The sequence below is a fragment of the Haliotis asinina genome, chromosome 15 (assembly GCF_037392515.1).
Source record: "Haliotis asinina isolate JCU_RB_2024 chromosome 15, JCU_Hal_asi_v2, whole genome shotgun sequence".
Classification (NCBI taxonomy): Eukaryota; Metazoa; Mollusca; class Gastropoda; order Lepetellida; family Haliotidae; genus Haliotis; species Haliotis asinina.
The window spans coordinates 5388912-5409159 of record NC_090294.1 but is presented as its reverse complement, the minus strand read 5'-3'; the positions used below and the strand labels follow the sequence as shown (position 1 = coordinate 5409159).

At 41.7% G+C, this 20248-nt stretch overlaps 1 protein-coding gene across 1 annotated transcript; it reads right to left on the bottom strand.

Moving 5' to 3' along the window:
• Positions 1–876: 876 nt before the first annotated feature.
• On the bottom strand, positions 877–13354 carry LOC137265999 (hephaestin-like protein). Its single transcript, XM_067801496.1, has 12 exons — positions 13124–13354; positions 11560–11804; positions 11171–11383; positions 10053–10386; positions 9083–9189; positions 8736–8901; positions 8206–8462; positions 7218–7414; positions 5749–5893; positions 5059–5271; positions 3985–4201; positions 877–2032 (listed from the first exon to the last, which is right to left on the bottom strand). The coding sequence occupies exons 1-12, from the start codon at positions 13273–13275 to the stop codon at positions 1108–1110; spliced, it is 3171 nt and encodes a 1056-aa protein (XP_067657597.1). The 5' UTR covers positions 13276–13354; the 3' UTR covers positions 877–1107.
• Positions 13355–20248: the final 6894 nt, after the last annotated feature.

Genomic DNA, 20248 nt, shown 5'->3' with positions numbered 1-20248 from the left:
CAGGCAAATCCAATTAATAAACAGTCGCAGAAAGTCATTTTCCGAAGTTCATCACGACACGCAGGAAGACCACTTAAAATGTTCACTTGTTTTGTACTGTTGCCACAGACGGTTGTCACAACATGGAACCTAATCATATCCATTTCAAATCTTCCGGATGCCGTCTTTATTACGCATGACTGATACATATTCGTCACAATGTGTGTGATTTTATGTCGCTTCAATACATGGTCACTGCATCCTGTGTCCCTTTCAAAAACTGACATAGGCACAATACGGCGACAAGACTAGACACAATGCTGCGACTAAACTAGACACAATAGGGCGTCTAGACTAGACACAATACGACGATTAGATACAATACGATTGTTAGACTAGACTCAATACGGCGGCAAGGCATATACAGTATCATGTCTTCATTATGAATAGAAAACGAATGAATAGAAACTACTAAAACAATTTAGCCATAACACTTGATGATCTCTGGTATGGTTAACACATTGTGAACATTGCACGTTCACTTCATTCCGCTTTCAACTACACCCTTTTTACTTGTGTCCGTATATTAAAATTGATAAATTTAGAACATAGAAACCTGCCATCGAAGGACAGTAAAATACTAAACTATCACAGATCTGAACATAAAAATGGCATGTGAAACTAAAACAGTGGACTTCACACATGGTACACATGTAAGGAATCGAACCCGGGTCTTCATCGCGACCACTGGGCTATCCCACCTACCCTTTACCTTTTTTTAACATTCTGTATTAGACAGATCTAATGGTGACATGTCTTGTTCGTGTAACTTATTACAAAAAGTTATGTAATGTAGTCCATGTCAAATATAATATTGACTCTATCAATATCCAGATATAAACACTGATTAACAAGCTTTTATTCTTGAAAAACATAAACATGAGTTTCTGTAAAAACATATGTACAAGCTACAGCAAATGTTCCGACTTTTCAGTCTCCGCAAGATTCGATACCTCATATGACAAATACTGGAGAGGTTTAGACGCGGTTTCTCAGACCTACAAGTTAAGTAATTGCTAATATGCATAAGACTGTTTCTGGCATCAGAGTAGGACGCGTGACAGTTATCTATGGCAACACGGTGTACGTTGTCTCCATACCAGCACTGATGTGATCCAATACATGACAATGAAGGATCCATGTACCTACATCATGTGCGCGCATCTCCACCTCCTCTGCCTCACCGGGGTACAGTTCGATGACGTCAGTACGATGATTGTTGTTGCTGACATGTGAGAAAGTTTGGCCATGGAAGTGAATGGTGTGCATATCTAACTCCGACCCTGAAGACAACAGGTACCAAGCGACGGTGTCATTGAGATGTGTGGTCAGACCAACGTTGTTGCCAGTCAAGAAACCGTTAATGGAGTGAAAGAGGTTGCTCTCCTCAAAGTCTCCATCATCACCATAGTCGGTGCCAACTCTTCCAGGGGCATGTTTTGCTACGTTGTCTGATAAATACCAACTTTTGTTTTCATTAAATATACTGAACAAAAGGGCGAATTCCCTATTTACGTCCGTGCGCTTGTTGTTTGAGTCGAGTGTGCCCTTTCTGCAGATCACAACTGGACCGATAAGTCCTGCATATGTGTCTCTTGTTGGCTCGATACCGGATGTGTACAGCCAAGGAATACAGTTAGGGTCTTTACTGCCGGGCCCAGAGCGCGGTGGTACGTACCACGTGAACACGCGCGTCTTACCCGGCAGGGCGCCTCCGTCATGCCCGTTGTTGTAGGCTGTGCCTTCGTTGGACTTATTATAGAATACCCCATGTGGGTGAATTGAGTACTCCCTGCTAGCAAGGTTCTTTAGAGTTACTTCAATTGTATCACCAACTTCCGCTTTAATCACTGGACCCATAATTCCTAAATGGATGTCTTCCTGGGTTCGTGGCTTCCGGTTGGTGAACGTATTATCAGTATATTCCCTGTACAAAGCCTTCTTGTACGTATCCCCGATGAAGTTTTCGTCATCTCTCACGAATATGAAAGCGCTATAATGGAAGAAAATAAAAACAATGTATCTATATGCATTCAGACTGGTACATGATATCATATAATCCAAACAGTTTGTAATATACACCTGACATAACTATTTATACTGAAAAGAAGCTTAATTAAACAATACATAGAAATTACAGTATCGTATTAAGACCACGGTTAAAAACGTTTTAGTAGCATTATCGCCCAAGTAAGACTTAATATCTCCCACGTAGGACTTATTATCTCCTACGTAGGAATTATTATCTCCTACGTAGGACTTTGTATCTCCTGTAGGAAATGCTCGACATATGTTAATATACAATAACCTGAAATGGTCAGCTTAGTTCCCCCAGACACGGAAACCATTTCCTTTTTGATTGTTTCAGTCACTGTTTTAGAGTTTGCAGCCATGTGTTTCATTTACGTTTAGAGTCTACAGTTATGTGTTATATTTGCCATTAGAGTCTACTATCAAGTGTTTCATTTACTCTAAGAGTCTACTGTTTCCTTCATCATTAGACCCGTGTGTATAACTACAGTACCCATAAAAAAATTAGACTCACTAGTGTAAATGTAGCCGCATACTTCAGTCAACTGTTCTAAACTAGATATTGCAAAATATTCCATACTGTTTAAAGCACTGTTAACACATGAACTGATGTATAGTAAAACAAATTCGTAACATTTACAAGATTAGTGTCATGCGTTCAACAAATGGTGAAACTCGATGTATAATGACAAATTTTTATCAAGTCTTTACACCAATACGCAGCAGTTCACATGCACGATATTTGCACATACTTTTCAGCACTTTGATGAATCATCCTCGTGCAATTAATCTGCATAAGGTTTACAGTTGTTTCCCCCAAGATGGTGGAGAAATTCATCGTTGTTATAATCATGCATGCATATATAACATATAGTGAGTGTTTTAAGTGAGTCTAGACGTACGATGGGTAGTATAATTGTTGCACATTACTTTCATGTATTGGACCGACTGTTGTACTTTACTGACTCGCATTCCGTTTGCCCTATTGTTACGCGTTACAGTTAGTTCACTGTTACATGTTGCACTTTGTTACATTTTTCTATTGTGCGGAGGATATTTAAGAGGTCATTGCACATTAGTCATAATCTGCGTGCATAGACGTGCCTCAGACTCTCGGTGGCAGTCTGTGCGTACTTATTCTCTTATACGTATTCAAAACAACACTGCGTTAGTGTCATAAATATGCATTGACGTGCATTTCTACTATCTAACGTCCTGCATAACCAAACATTTCTCAGTTTAATAGCCGCACTTCATACTCCGAACCATTAAACGGATATATTGAGTACTGCCTAGCAGATAGTACGTCCTACGTAGGAGTCCATCGTAGGACCTGCTATCTTCTACGTAGGAGAGACTAGTCCTAAGTCCTAGTAGTATGTCCTACGTAGGAGTCCATCGTAGGACTTGCTATCTTCTACGTAGGAGAGACTAGTCCTAAGTCCTAGTAGTATGTCCTACGTAGGAGATAGTGACACCAAAAAATATTTCATCGTGGCCCTACTACACTTCCGTAAGAAATGGATGTCTCAGCTCCAGTCTCCCCCTTTAAAGGACTGAAGGCGATATTGTCCTTACAGAACAAGACCCTTGTTCGATTCCCGACATGAGTATAATGTGTGAAGACCACTTCTGGCGCCCCCTGCAGTGATATTGACGGAATATGGCTATAACACTAGACTCACTTATTCACTCATTCATAAAGACCTCTTTACTGAGCTGGACACAGACGAGCACTGATATGATACTGACAAATCTAGAAACATAAACATAATAGGGATAAACGGGATTGGAAACCATCATCTGTGGCAGCCTTACGCACCAACTGCCAAGGACACCCATGCCTCACCCACATTTCAAGTTACAAGTAATGCTGCTATGCATAAGAATTGGCCCAAACACGGACGGACTCACGCCCTCGGATCATTTAGATCAACACCGTTGATAAGGCTTGTTTCGCGTGGTGAGTAGTCCCAGTTCACTTCCTCGACGGCAATGTTGTACCGTCTCGTGACGCCGCTGTCTGCGTCGTCGGCTCCAGTTTGGGTTGTACCGCATGGGTTGACTGTATACAAAGCTGTCACGCCGGTATCTGTCATGATGTTGGTTGCAGACCTCACGGCCCAGACGCCTGGAATGAATTTGTTCCAAGAAATGCATAGGGGGTCTGTTTTGGATGTCATTAAACCTTCTTTTATCTTGATACGAAAATGTAAAAATAAATATTTACAATAATTATAATAATCAACAAGTAACAACATTTATTGTTCGCTGTGGAATGTACACCTTTTGATGGTTGTGTTATATACTTTTTTTCAAATCAAATCGGAATCAATTAAAATATTTCATAATATGTTCGTCGTTTGTATAGATGATTATTAACAACATCTTTTGTACAACCAAAACTTGAGGATCAAGAGCAAGGTTTTGTCATCTTGAACTAACTTTTCAACATGCATAAAACGTTTAATTACCTTTGATGGCAATACTATGTTTTCTATAAGCCTTTCCGGTCAAGTTCAATCATAGTACGTGGTTTCTCGCCATGCACTGTCATCTCACCTGGAACGTCTGCCGTCGTGATCACTTCACTGCATTGATTATCTGGCCTCAGGTAGAATGAATGTGTTTCTCTCCTGCATTATCTGGGTTATATGGCGTCATCTAGACTAAGTCTGTTTCTCACCTGGATCATTTGGCGTCATGTAGAGTAAGTGTGTGTCTCACTTGGATTATCTGGCGTCATGTAGAGTGGCGTCATGTAGAGTATTTGCGTCTCTCACCTGGATTTTCTGGCGTTACGTCGAGCAAGTCTGTTTCTCACCTGGATTATCTGGTTTCGTGTAGAGTAGGTGCGTCTCTCACCTGGATTATCTGGCGTCAGGTAGAATGAGTGTGTTTCTCGACCTGATTATCTGTCGTTGTGTAGAGTAAGTGTGTGCCTCACATGGACTATATGGCGTCATGTAGAGTAAGTACGTGTCTCACCTGGATTGTCTGGCTTCATGTAGAGTGAGTGTGTCTCAGCAGCTATCAAAGTACCCACGTCTCGATGTCTTTTGCCAATACTGAATGTGTTGCCATGGAAATATGGTGCCTGCACATTAACTTCAGATCCGTAAGAAAGTATGTGCCACGTGACATTGTCACCGACACACATGTCCAATCCGTCCAAGTTTCCGAAACTCCGTCCATTGATGCCTGTCGTGAAGAAAGCAGCTACATGCAGAAACATTACAGTTCCAATATTCTAAGTATAGTGATCAGATGTGAGCGATGGGAAAATCCTCGTAGTGTCAGATTTCACTCGTGGAGGTCTGGGTTCGATTCCAAAGATGGGTACACTGTGCGAACATCACTTCTGGTATTCTCCGCTGTGTTGCTCACACATTGCGGCGTAAAACCAAACTCACTGAAATTTTCTAAAGTAAATAAACACGTTGCAATGTGCACTCGTATGCTCATACGTGCCATCCCTGGTTTGACGGGGACAAATGTAATTGTGGAAGGGTGGCCTCGAAGTACCTGGAATACGGAGGGAGGTGTTGTACAACAGCACTGGAAGCTCTATCCGTTTACATTATACTAAGTTCATAGTTTCTGTTCATGGTTGCTATTAAAACTATACTTGTGGAAAAGACTAAAAGGATTATTAGTTTGTATGAATCCAAAATTTACCACGCATAACGTTGCTCTCAATGAAGTCGGCGTCGTACTTGTTGACAGCGGAGGTTAAGTAATTCTTGATGTTGGCATCTAAGTACCAAGACTTGTTTTCATCAAATGCACTAAAGAGCAGGAAGAACTCCTTGTCCATGTACTTCTACAAATAAAGACAGTGGATAGCGTGCAATAATGTCAGCTGTGGGTACAGTCGGACACTGTGCCTAAAGCCCCATAGGGCGACAAGAGGTGTGATGTGGAATTACGTCACGTTCAAGATTCTTGTGCATGTGTGCGTCCGTGCCTTCGTGCGTGCCTGCATGCGTACATGGTTCTAGTCCGCACAAGAAGTGGTCATATTATGCAAGGCCACTGTTTGCTATGCAATGTTGCAATGTTGCGTAGGATTCTGTTGACTTATGAATTGTTTGGGAGTATGGTGGGCTAGCTGTCTAAGGCACCGGGTCAGTGATCCAGTCAGCTTGAATGATCCGCAGAGGTGTGTAGACTCTTTCAGTGTTGTCACAACCCCTAGCATGCAGTGCACTACCCTGTGCACTTGAAACAAGCCACGAATCCGTTGGTATATGACCAGATGTTGACCACATGAAGACGCACAAACACTTAGTTGTGGGTACAGCAAATTGCAGTTAACTTGGACATGGTACTGTGACTATGTGTCCCAGTCCATCCAGCTGTGAAGGGCTACCCCCTAAGGATGGAGTGATCCCCCAGGAGCTGAGATTGATAATATGATGAGCCGCTAAGAGTGACATCCTATGCTGTATTGTGGTGCGCGTCGTGTGAGATTGTAGACTATTCAATCAATCAGGTCCTTATACCATCTGCAAAGACTATAAACAATTAATACATGAGAAATGAAGATGGATTAGATCCTCCTATTTTAAGTATACAGTACGACCTGATGAGAATAACATGACATGTTGAAAAATGATATATAAACAATTGCTAATGTCAAAACAAGAAAATACTCTTACACAGAAACTATTCTGCAAAGTTGCGGCTGATTAAGTAGACTTTTTGATATTATACAGTAATATACACCGTCAGTGCTCCAAACCGCCCCTCCCCACCACCTCACTATAAATCACTTCCTATGATATGCATCCTATGATCGAAAACTGCAATCGAATTATTTGTGATCACTTTGCGCGGAGATAGACTAACATGAGTTGAAACGTCATAAATTTTTATTACCATTCACAAAAAAACAGAACATGGTTCTGCTTCAGTCTAAACATGGGTTTCTGTTCCTTTCAAAGCTAATCATTCCATCAGCAGCGCTGCGTTCTTCAGCAGGGGAGAAACCGCAAATCGTTAGGTCGACTCCCATTTGACCCAATTACGTTGTAAGCACAAAGTCTGATCCCGTTTGTGTCACGAAAGTGTTAAATATCCGAGATTAGTATCACACGTGTTATTGGTGTTGTTTCAAGTGCCTATTTCTCTCAAAACATGATTACCTGTCTCCCAGTGACTTTGTCCAAAGCACCCCTCCGACACAGAACTAGAGGTCCTATCAGGCCGGAATTGACGTCACTTATTTCCGCCGAGTAGTATATCTTCACGATGCAGTCTGGGTCATTTGGGCCAACAGTGTCATCGGGTACGTGCTGATTGTACACGTGGATGGAGCCAGGGTTGACATGCACAGAGTGGCCTATGAATAGACAGTTATATATAAATGTGAATGACTGGTTGGTAAAGCAAAATAATCCTCTGTGGGGATTTCGAGCGTAAAATGGGGATCAGATATTCAGCTCTGTACGAGTCATCGTACCCCTAGTTTGCCCATACCTGTAGTCAAGTGCTGCCTCCATACAGTTGGGTATGTTTATAGACACTGAGTGATATTCACACTATTCACATTTAGTTTCATCTGTAGTAGTTTGGTTCACAGTCAGTCCTTCACATTGCCTGGTTCATGGAGTACAGTTTAGAACATGTTGCCACACTACCTGAATATGACAACAGATGTCACGAACATCCGTTCCTGATAGATGATAAAGTGTGAGGTTGTACAAAGCGATCTTAAGGTGGTGGTAACTTCTATACATTAACATAACGCTAAGGTTGTGCAGCACTCAGGTCAACAGCCTGGACCACCGCGTGATTTATGAAAACATTCATTCCTACGAAGTTGCATATTGCGTATGAGCCTCCCATTGGCGAATTGGAGAGTCTGCCCTACTCTTCTCGCAGCGCCTCACCAAGTTCAGCCAACGTGGTCGACGTCATACCATCATTGTATGCAGACAGCAGAGGGTTTCAGTAAGTTACCCTTATGCTGGTGCCACATGAACCTGCTATGCTTAATATGGAATTCATTTAGTCATATTGAACCCACTCCTAAACATAACCGTTCAAATGCCATAAAGTAGATGATCTGATCACATTCATCCCTTTCCTTCACCTTGGCAGTGGGTAGAGATAGTCGGATCACTTTCATACCTGTCATTTCACCTGCACCTTGTGTGTACGTCAACCCATGACCAGTAAACGAGAATGGTCTGCTGCCTTTGTTCTTAATGACAATCCTGACGTCATCCCCAGCTTCCGCTCGTAACACCGGTCCCAGAATTCCAAGCGATGTATCATGAGATGTCTTTCGGGTTAAAAAGACAATGTCACCATACTCCTGGAACCGTGCCTTCCTGTATCTACCTCCGATGCGAGCAGTAGTTTGATCGAAATAAGGTTCCGCCTTGCTGCAGAATATGTAAAAGGGACCTCTTCACACATGTTTGTCATTTAATATGTCGCAGTTGAATCACGGTAAAACACGTGTGAAAAAAAATTTGTAAGTGAGTGCGTTTAAAGTCTGACGTCGCACGTGCATTGTGTCATCCACAGAACGAGAAAGGTGTACTATCGATTCCTCACAGGTATCATTCAAAGAAACTCCTTTCCTTGGCCACTTTCATTTAAAAATATTATTAAAGAGTTAATTTAATATGTTAGGCATTCTGTAATGTCTATACCTGCCGGGTTCGCTCAACTTGCCGCCATTATATTTATCCATGTCGGAAGGTCCATAATTCCACTCTTCTTCCTCTATGGCGACATAGTAGTTTCGTGTGTTTCCAGGCAACTTTTGTGATGTCTGAGCCCCGCAATCTTCTACGATGAAGTATGCATTCATACCACCTAGAAGTACAAGTATGTTCAGATGAGAATGCTTCCTACTAATACTTTAATACATGCTAATGTTTGTTTTCAAATGTAGAGAGCCAGGTTCAGTAGAGAGAATGTAAAGGTAACTGAAAGATCGATAGTGACCTTTTTAAGTGATAGTGACTTGATAGTGATCTGCCCTATGTAGACTGACCCGCGAAATGATCGGTGACCATACAGCCTATTATCCAGTGTCCGGGGGATCCAACTGTCATCATGCCCGTCTTGAACACAGCCGGGAACACCTGGATGTTGTCGTCACTGAAAACACAACAATGAAAGTATGGGAATCCATACTTCTCCACATGTTCATTTCCCCCAAACGGATATTTCCCCCACTTGGATATTTCACCCACACGAACATTTCACCCACACGAACAGTTCACCCACATGGACATCCCACCCCCACCCACCCTCGATCCTCCATTCAAAAGGTTCCATCTTCACAAATAACGGTTGGGGGAATCGGATTTACATTTGTGATGTCAAACGTAGTACGTCTAAAGAACCTCTCTGCCAGACATACTTTGTCGAAATAACGTCACTCACGCTGTTCATGCATTTTTTCTAAGAAGAATCCCTCTTTTTTCTATGAGACTTTAATGAGCCGTTAGTGATATTTATCAAACTTTAAATTATATCTTTGAAGATCATTTAGAAGTGGAAATTATAGGAAAAGCCAGATTGATGGATGTCAGCTACTTTATTGTGAATACCACAGCGTGTCGGAGCTAGCATGCACTCTGAAACGTCGTGTTAATAACATCGTCGAAGTTGACATCCATAAATCTGGCTTTTCTGTATATCATACTTTAAAATATAAATTATTTGTTGACTGCAGCTAAATTTCATTTCTTGAACAATATTGAGGTAGCATCTACATAGCGAAATGGATGTGTTCGGTATTGTTCAGAGGTATTGTATTGTACGCCTTGAGTAAATGCTTAAACAAGTGTGATTTGATGCATGAGGAATATTTTAACGGTAAATTCAACCAAATGTCTTATGTTTACCTCTTTATTACGACCATTGACCGCACGATGTAGGAAAACAAACCCAACAATGGTGTTCTACCGACAGACAGACAGACAGACAGACAAACTATGCAGCCTATTCACTCCTACCTAGTCTGCTCAGTCTGCACTATCTGACCATGGAACTCGATTGAGTGGATGTCGATTTCGTTGCCCATGCCGATCACGTGCCAAGCGACCTTGTCCCCTGAACAGGCCAGAAGATCCGGAAGTTGCGCAAACACGTAGCCGTTGAATGTGTACATGAGGTTGCTCTCCAGGAAGTCCTCGTCCTCGTTGTCAAGCAGCCTCTGGCACTCAGCAGGATCTCCACACTTCTGTAAATTTCGGGATGTCATCCAGTTTGCATTTTCGTCAAATACTTTGGCAACAATGAAATATTCTTCATCCACGTCCTTTCTTTGACCTTTGGCATCCAACGTTCCTAAAATATGCAATATGTGTACAAGTCGTCTACACACATCACACACATAATTATAAAAAGTACGAGAACAATACTTGGTATACTTTGGAAACGAACACATAAATTACTAGAATCTGATATAAACAAGCAATTGTCAAACGGCTTATCGGCTTATCTTTTTACTGAATATTATTCAACAGGGTCAATCGTCTAAAGCACAGCAATTGTGCTGTATATAGAGTTGTGTCTCTCCTACGCATTTTTTATCGTGATCGAATTTCAAAGATCTTATTTTCACGTTCGTCCATGTTCTATTATGGAAAATCAAGAAACAAAGCGACTTTTCAATATATATGGATATCTTTGTTTCTTAAAAAACAGGGGCGGGGCGGTAGCGTAAAGGTTAAAGCGTTGGCTCGTCATGCCGAAGACCCGGATTCGATGTGCACAATGTGTGAAGCTCATTTCTGGTGTCCCTGCCGTGGCATTGCTGAAACATTGCTAAAAGCGGCGTCAAATTATACTCACTCACATACTAAGCCTCCTTCTATCGGTCCGTCCTAAAATGTCTACAGGCCTTAGTAACCTATGTTCGTGAGAACGTCAGCGTTAGCCAATATCACCGACGATAGTTTTGGAGACTAATGTATCACATGTTACACATTGCCTGTTTCACGGGTTTCCACAGCACGTATTGCTCTATACGTAGTTCCACATACACACGTCAGATATTTGTCAGGAACTGATTTACGGGTACACACGACGCATACAATTAGGCCTAATGTCTCAGCTGTTATTGCATTACCTGGCTTACAGACGGAGATGACACCAATCAGCCCTGTGTTGGTATCGGGAGGTGTATCCACATGTGAGTGGTACACATATGGTATACAGGCGGGGTCGTCTTGACCTGGGGCATCGTCAGGGTGTACTTGCCAGGTCAGCGTGACGTCAGATCCGGGCATAACTATGTCATCATACTTAAAGTGCCCGGATGTGCCATCCATGTATATTGCACCTGATATAAATAAAATGTTTTATTGCGTTGACATTTACGAACACATGAAACATCCTTTTAGTTGCAGATCAGAACGCCTTTGAATCAAACTGTCACGTTTGAAATTGTCACATGATCAAAATAGATTACCAACTGCGTTACACATATTATTCTCTTGTTGGTAAACCACATCTTACTTTCACTGTCTTTCTTATAAAAGAGCCCATGTGGATGTATAGAAAACTCCCGTGATCCATTGTTCCGAAAGTAAACTGTGATGGTGTCACCGATTTCTCCCCTTATGATTGGTCCATACAGCCCGAGCCAGGAAGGACTTGGGATCTCAGTGTGGTAGGTGGCGTCTGTGTACGATCTGTATATGGTCTTGGTGTACACGCTGCCAATACGGTTCTTGCCATTCACCAGGTACTTGTCCGCAGTTCTGTGTGGGAAAAAGTTACTTAAACAATTTGTGCTGCAATATTTGTTTCTTTCTTTCTAGAGTGCTTTGTATTATTCAACACAATCTAAATGAACTGACGCGCGCCACACATTGTGTTGTATATACTCAAACTTCCCTTCCTTGCCATCGAAGTGTTACAAGAATGGTGACTGTGCTAGGCTGGAACACATGTCATCGGTTCCCAATTGCGCAGATCGATGCTCATGTTGTTGGTCACTGGATTGTCTGGTCCAGATTCGATTATTTACAGACCGCCGCCATATGACTGGAATATTGCTGAGTGCGGCGTAAAACTAGACTCACCTGTTTCTCACTCCAAATCAGCTGGCTACAACATGACTACATGTGTAATGCGTCACCCTGAAAACGTGTAGGACCTGCATTGGCTTGAATACATGCAAACACTCTCCTGCACAGTGAATCAGTGTATCTGTGTCTCGTAAATGGTGTTATGTGAGCTGCACCAGACGTGATAGTATTATAATTTACTTCTGATATCAATTATCATCATAAATATATGTCCTCTACGCAATATATAACACAAAAGATACAGGGAAAATATAATGGCCCTAGTATAAATAAATATCCAGATTCGACTATCCTGATCATAATTTTGAAGGGCATTTAGATTTATGAAATCATTCACTTGATGAAGGAGCAAGCACATGCTCCGAAAAGTCGTGTTATGCACAATATATAAGTTGATATCCATAAACCTTCGCTTTTCGTATCCTGAATCTAGATTAGATTTGGTGTAATGTTCAAAATAGCAGTGAAAAGTGATCAGTGAAAATCCGTGATGATATGTGACATGTGTGCCAGTTCTTTATGGCTACAGTTCAGTGTATCATGTAGAGGTTGGTGGTAAGTGCTGAAATATTCACAGGGGTATTCACGCGTGCCCCTGCCTCGTGTAACACTCAATTCAGCAATAAATGATTTATTATTGTGTAAATAAAAATTTACATGTTTAGACAGACATCAGAAAAAGGAAAGTGAAGCATTGAGTTCTTTCATCCTGTTGTTTGTCCCTGCTTCAGAGTTTAGGACCGTCAGAGAAACGTTTGCAGTAACATCGTTTAAAAGAATAATGTGAAGTGCGCAAAAGCAAATTCTTCAAAGATTTGTGCAAATTCTCTTCGTCTAAAATTCACAGTAATGTGATTCTCAGCCAGAGAATCCGAACACTATCACCCATCCAAGGACATTAGTTATTTTCATCGTCTGTGCAGTGAACACACGACAACACACATCCTGGCGCCTGTCGTCACACACCTCACTAACGCGCTCACTCTTACCCCTGATCCTGTGGGTTGATGATGTTTTTCCCCGTGGGTGCATAGTTCCATTCCCTCTCTACAGCCGCTATATAGAACACCCTCTCGACAGTCGCACACCTGGGGGGTAACGTCAGGGCCAGCCACCCTATCAGAATACTCTGAACCTCCATGACTGAATGTACAACCAGGGAGGTGTCTACCCTTATATACCCAGTTTTCTCACGACTCCGAATTCCGTTGTTGCCGTGAAGGAGCACTTCGTAATATATTCTGACCTTTAGATCAGGTCAACTAGTTTACCATGGCTACTACACTACGTCATGATCTAACAGGACGTAACGGGACTTTCAGTGCACTTAACTGTTATCAACAGGAACAAAGAGACGATTTGCACCTACAACTGCGCATCATGTACTTTGAAGATGCATGATCGCATATGAAATTATCATTTACATGTGGCGTAGAAACAGTCAGATGCTATATATTTCAAAACGATCTCAAGGAGAAATAATATTCTTTATTAAAAAGTTTGGGTTTCCTTATTACAAACAGCAGAGTTAATGGCACCGTGTTTATAACAGATATCTCTATACGGTATACTTATTGACAAAACAGGTGCTACTATACGAAACCAATGATGGCAAAGGTCAGAATATATTAACACGAAAATGACCTCATTGGTATTGTCCGTGGTATTTGTACGCCAATCCACCCCAGGAGTTACCCCAAGCGACTAGTGTACACTCTCTGTCATCAGTCCAGAGACGCTTTGTTTGAATCAAGTGCCGTGGTGCAACCATGCCCCCGACCTAACACGATGTGGTCTGGCACTGTCAGGTTGCATTTGAAGATTTCTGCCGAGAGGCCATATTCCATCATATGGCGATGGTCTATAAATGATAATAAAGTATGGAACAGACACACAAGTGATCAACAGCGTGAGCAACAAGCTACGCAATTGGGACACGATGACCTGTGTCAACCAAGTCAACACACCTGACCACCAGATCCCGTTTGTCACCTCTTACAAGCATGGGTTTCTTCAATCTTCGCGGGTTCCAGTGAATAGAACAATGATAGGTGGCAAATGTTCTTCAACATTCATGAACAAAACAGATTGTTGGCATGTGTGATATCGTCCTACAAAGTCAAGAATTGCACGTTCACAGCCATTTCACCACCAACAGATTGTTCTGCCCTCTGTGAATCTGAAGCGAAACCTGTATCAGTCTGTAAACACGGTTTCACGCCAATTGGTTAGCAGCCCGTCCTTGATGGTATCGGACCCACGCTTACGGTGAGCCCTTGACGCCATGTTTTCAACCTTAGCCAGTACTTAATGGTAATGATTGAAGTTCGCGATCCTGTAACGATTAAAAATATGTGTGATTACTCGTGCCTGTATATGTGTGTCTAGATACGTACTGGTTGTTTAAGGCCACTATCCAAACTGTACAAGACTGGTGTAAACGACATTTTGGCAAGGCATGTGGTTTGCAAAATCCATTTTTCACACTGTAAAGAAAGACAGAAGTCACGTGTTGATGCATGTGCGCCTAAATGGTATACGATCGTCATGGAACCAACTCTTTTCCGGAAGGAGCACTGAACTGAAAAACATAGTCATAGAACATAGGATGTACGTGCGGGTGTGGGTGTGCGCATGCGTGCGTGCTGCAAGTTGGTGTATGAGAGTGTATATCTGCAGAGTGTATGTATGTTTGACAGATGTAGTGACAGCTCTAAGTTCTTAAGCTGAAGAATCATGGATCTCAACCATCAACCAGCGGACCACGCCACGGTTGAGGGATATAACAACGCACACCTGATTATAGGATATAATCTCTTCAAAAAAAGAAAGGCAAAATGAAATTCAAAATTGATACTTACAATTTTGTACACATGTGTAAACTCAAACATTTTCGGTGTGTGTGAGTGTGTGTGTGTGTGTGTGGGGGGGGGGGGGGGGGGGTTGCACATTGTTTCTGGTATGTTTTTAAAGAGCACGCTAGACCAAACGCAACAAAAAAAATTATTTTGAACGGTTTTATCAATCAGGATTGTCATGATGTGCTTGGATGTCATGCAGCACGAATATCAGGCACAATAATTGTTTCTCACGAGCAAAGCTTGACTATAAAAGACACCAAATGAATCTCACAATTTCATCAACGATCTTTGCAAGTAATGGAAAAATGCGATGTCTCAACGATGCCGATCGAAATCAGGCAATTGAACGATTGCGAGCTCATCCCAAAACAATAAATCAGTTGTGGGATAGATTTGGTCAAAACAGATTCGACAAATGACCGTCCAGGATGAGGAAGACCTAGAGTCACCACACCTGCCCACGATCGGTACATCAGGGTAACCCAACATCATACCACCCGGGACACAGCACAAGAACAGTTTGGAGCCCGAAGAGTGTCCGATCAGACAATCAGGAACCGTCTCCTAGAGGTAGAAATACGTGCCAAACGTCCAAAAGTTGCCCCTTCTTGACACGACTATATCGACGTCGACGAGTGAGATGGTCATGAACGTTGTGCTCCTAACTGCATCAAACAGGTGGACAGATTCGAGAGAGAGAGAGTGTGATGGTGTGGGGAGCAATCTCATACACCCGCAGATGGGAACTTGTGCTTGACAGTCTCCAAAGCAATCTGACGGCCAATCAGTACATCGACCAGATTCTCCGTCCGCACTTCCTTCACCTTTTTGTCCGTCAATGGCAGCTCTTCCAACAGGACAACGCCAGGTCCCACACAGCACGTGCCACCGTGGACTATCTGAACAATAACAACACCAATACCCTCCCCTGAAGAAAGGATTCCACAACAAAACATTCAACGACTGATTCAACATGTACCCAGGAGGTGTCGGGCAGTGGTAGCAGCTGGAGGTGGTCATATGAGGTACTGACTTCAACACCACTTGGTGGACAGCAGTAATGACCATTACTCTCATGAAATATGGACAAGATAGAAATACATTGCTCTACAAAATTTCATTCATGTATCTTTGTTTTCCACTGATCTGCAGGTCCTTGAATAACACCAAATTTTCACTGATATTTGGGTTTTGCGTTTCTTTTTTTTTCTTTTTTTTTTTTTGAAGAGTGTATAAGAACCAAACTCATATCTGCCAAACTCATATCACTTTAAGGTTCAGTCTTTGTTTCCTTAAAGGTCACATGCAACGTAAAACACAACTTTGCAGATTCTGGTACCTTGCGGTATGCACTTACCGAAACAAATCATAAAAAATGCCAATTCAACCTATAAAGTTGAAAAAAACGCGATGAAAAAAAAGCCCGCGAAATCGGAGTTCAAACGTTTCACTAAATTCCCCCCAGCGCTGGGGGGAAAACTGGTTTCAACAGCTGTGCTGCGCTGCGTCCATAACGCATGCGCAGTGAACAGGTTCGCGGAGCTTGAAACAGTATGCATGCCCAGCGTCTGAGGTCGTGAGCAGTAGTCTAATCTTGGTTGTGTACACAAACAAGTACATAATCTACTCGTTACGTAAAAAACTTGTTGATTGTGGTAAGCAGTCTCTGTCACAGAGAAAGCTCAGTGTCTGGTTTATTCACACCTATATGTCTGTCTGCCTCGCTGCTAAAGACAACATGCAATACACAGCTTCAATCATTGACCACGTGCAATTTGAACTTAACACCTATCAGACTATACGACATAAAGAAAATAAGATGATTTATGACTCGTGCACCCGAGTCCCGTCTCTGCCACATTATGTAATTAGGCACGTGTGATACACATGACATGTTTTTATGTCTGTGGGTTGCAAACAAACTACATTCATATTTTTAGGATGACTGGATCTGACGGATACTGGTGCAAACTCTTGTCGGCTTCAAGTCCTGCTTTGTACTTGGACGAACGACAGTTTCCAGTTCACCATCTCTACTGAGATAATTTTTGATTGGATCGAACGAAAATTCAGAGAACATGTATTTTCAAAACCCAACATCTCTAAATACATTCTTCATGGATAACGACTTCTTTTAGTGTATATGATTTTGTTTGACAACAGTATATGAATCCATACTGAAACGACGCATCAAGTACACAAAAAGAAGTTGTTATCCATAAAGAATCTTACTTTATTGTAACTGGCTATACTTCTAAAATGCCCATCAAACAGATCATCTTTCTGTATACACAATGAACCCTCAGCATATCAGCAAATGAAACAGCCAATCGGAAGCCGTCGTTACACTTGAGTGCATATCCACCCGCTATGACTGGGTTTGGTCTCCCGAGGGCTTCGTTTCTGGGGAATTAAGCCCAAGTACAAAATATTGCACTTTTGAATCGCGATTGTACGCTTATAATTTTGTTTATTTGCTTTTTTAAAAGCAGCAATGTATATTAAATGTCAGGAATAAGTGATAAATGTGTTTTAATCATGTTTGATTTTTTGGTTGCATGTGACCTTTAAAGTTTCTCATGCTTGTGAGTATATATAATGTGTCAGATTTACTTGTCAGAACAAAATAATTATCTACATTCTCTAAAGTGATCTATGATCGGGATGCCTGGTTTGTGTTCAGGCTGTACGCCGTCTCAGACTGCAGGTGTACTGGTGTACGATGTCAGACAACAAACGGCAGTTGTACTGATGTACGGGATCAGATAACAAACGGCAGTTTTACTGATGTTTGGTCTCACAGAACAAACGGCAGTTGTACTGATGTACGATGACAGACACCAAGCGGCAGCTGTACTAATGTACGATGTCAGGCAGCAAACGGCAGTTGTACTGATGTACGATGTCAGACAACAAACGGCAGTTGTACTTGATTGTTTATGTTAGACAACAAACGGCAGCTGTACTGATGTACGGGATCAGATAACAAACGGCAGTTTTACTGATGTTTGGTCTCACAGAACAAACGGCAGTTGTACTGATGTACGATGACAGACACCAAGCGGCAGCTGTACTAATGTACGATGTCAGGCAGCAAACGGCAGTTGTACTTGATTGTTTATGTTAGACAACAAGCGGCATTTGTACTGAGGTTTGGTGTCAGACAACAAACGGCAGTTGTACTGATGTACGATGTCAGACAACAAGCGGCAGTTGTACTGAGGTTTGGTGTCAGACAACAAACGGCAGTTGTACTGATGTAGGTGGTCAGACCACAAACGGCATTTGTACTGATGTTTGCTGTCAGACAACAAGCGGCAGTTGTACTGACTTTTTATGCTAGACAACAAATGGCAGTTGTATTGATGTATGTGGTCAAACAAAAAACGGCAGGTTTACTGATGTTTGGTGTCAGACAACAGACTGCAGGTGTACCGGATAACAGACAACAAACGGCAGTTCTACTGATGAATGGGGTGGTGCAACAAACAAGCATTAAGTGTGATCCAGATTGTATGAGTGACGAGTGCTAACGTTAGGTGAGGCCATGCCTACCGTTTTTCATCAACATTTGATGTCATAACTTCCAATCGTAAAATGTACATCAGTTTTACCATGGACGTCAAAACGAATTGATTTGTCTATTGCTTCATCAAGCAGATACCGGTTGGCTAGATGTTTACCTACTCGTAAACAGTGAAAAACAAATGAGTCAAATATCTCGGTTATCAAAAATGAATTTAAAAACAATACTATCAATATATGCATAACCAGGTCATAAGAAAGGTGAAGTCAACACGCTCAATAATCTAATGAAAACTGTATCTTTGTACGTGGTTTCTTATCACCTTAGTGCAACATAGCTGTAACCACCTGATACCTTACTACAGCTAATCACCTTAGTGTGAATCCGGCATCTACATACACAGGTGACCACCTGCTCGTAAACACAGAAAAACAGTTGGGACAAATATCTTGGTTATCAAAACTGAATATAAAAACTATATTCTTAATATAGCACAGTCGTCAGAACTGCGAAGCCCATATGGTCAGTAATCACATGTAAACTATAACGTGTGTCCTGGTTCGTTATAACCTTAATTTAACAAAACCGTAACCACCAGATACCTTAATGCAACTAATCACCTTACTGTGACATAGCTGTAACACAAAGATACCTTAATAACACCGATCACCTTAGTGAAACATACTCTAACCACTTTGTATTTTAATGAAGCTGATCACCCTAGAGTAACATAGTGTAACCACCTGATTCCTCAATAAAGCTGATCGCCTTAATGTGGATTATCTTTAGCACCCGCCTCATGTTATAATGCACCTTATTGTCAAACTGATTAGTTCACAGATCATCGCCTAAATCTGACACCCATTTCAACTAAATGAGTGTTTCAGTGAGCATGTGTGATAGTCGTGATAACACTTCGTGGGAGATATACACACCTAAGATGTTTAGGCAAACAGCTTATCACAGCCACATGCACTGTAACCGGACCTGTTTTTGACACTGTTTTCATACCAATGTGAATGAACACGCGAATGCAGAGTGACCGTTTAGGAACAAGGTTATCATCGAGTAGTTGAATGACATAGATTAATCCGTGGATTATTTCAGGCTTTTAGCGAGATACCACTGTCTCCAAGCCCGCACGGGCAAGATATCAACATGAGCCAAGTTATAACGTTGGGTTTGGCGGACAGACAACCTGTAGTAGTAGTAGTAGTAGTAGTAGTAGTAGTAGTAGTAGCAGTAGTAGTAGTAGTAAGAGAAGGAGGAGGAACAGCAGCAGTAGTAGCAGCAGCAGAACATAAACATATTTGGCAGCTAAACACAAAGTCCACTTCAGTCTCTCAAACTTGATCATTCCTTAAGGACGATGTTAAGGTATAGTAAGATATAATAAAACAAACATCACGCACAAAGAGGACTGAATGTGGACGTGACATGCAGCTGTGAGAGGTTCCACGTTGTGTCTAACAACTGACGCATCAGTGAAAGGACAAGGTATGATAGAGGCCCTTCTTGGCCCACAACATGTCATGATTATCAAAATTTTACAACACGATAATTTTAGCATAAAAGGAGCTAAATTAATTGTTGAAGTTACCTCCAATTGCATTTTTATGTTTCTAGTGTTGTTAGTTTTCCTCTTTGAAGACCTCAAAGTTAACATATTTTACAATATCTTCTACAAACCTACATTTTCTGATTTTCAGAGTGATAGAAAAGTATGA

Bases quoted from the DNA above. Each gene is read 5' to 3' on its own strand.
- LOC137265999 (XM_067801496.1), bottom strand. From the start codon at position 13,275: ATGGAGGTTCAGAGTATTCTGATAGGGTGGCTGGCCCTGACGTTACCC. The intron at 8,902-9,082 runs GTCAGTCTACAT...TTGTACTTCTAG, and splicing joins GGTCACCGATCATTTCGCGG to GTGGTATGAATGCATACTTC. The intron at 2,033-3,984 runs GTGAGTCCGTCC...CTTCCATTATAG, and splicing joins GATCTAAATGATCCGAGGGC to CGCTTTCATATTCGTGAGAG.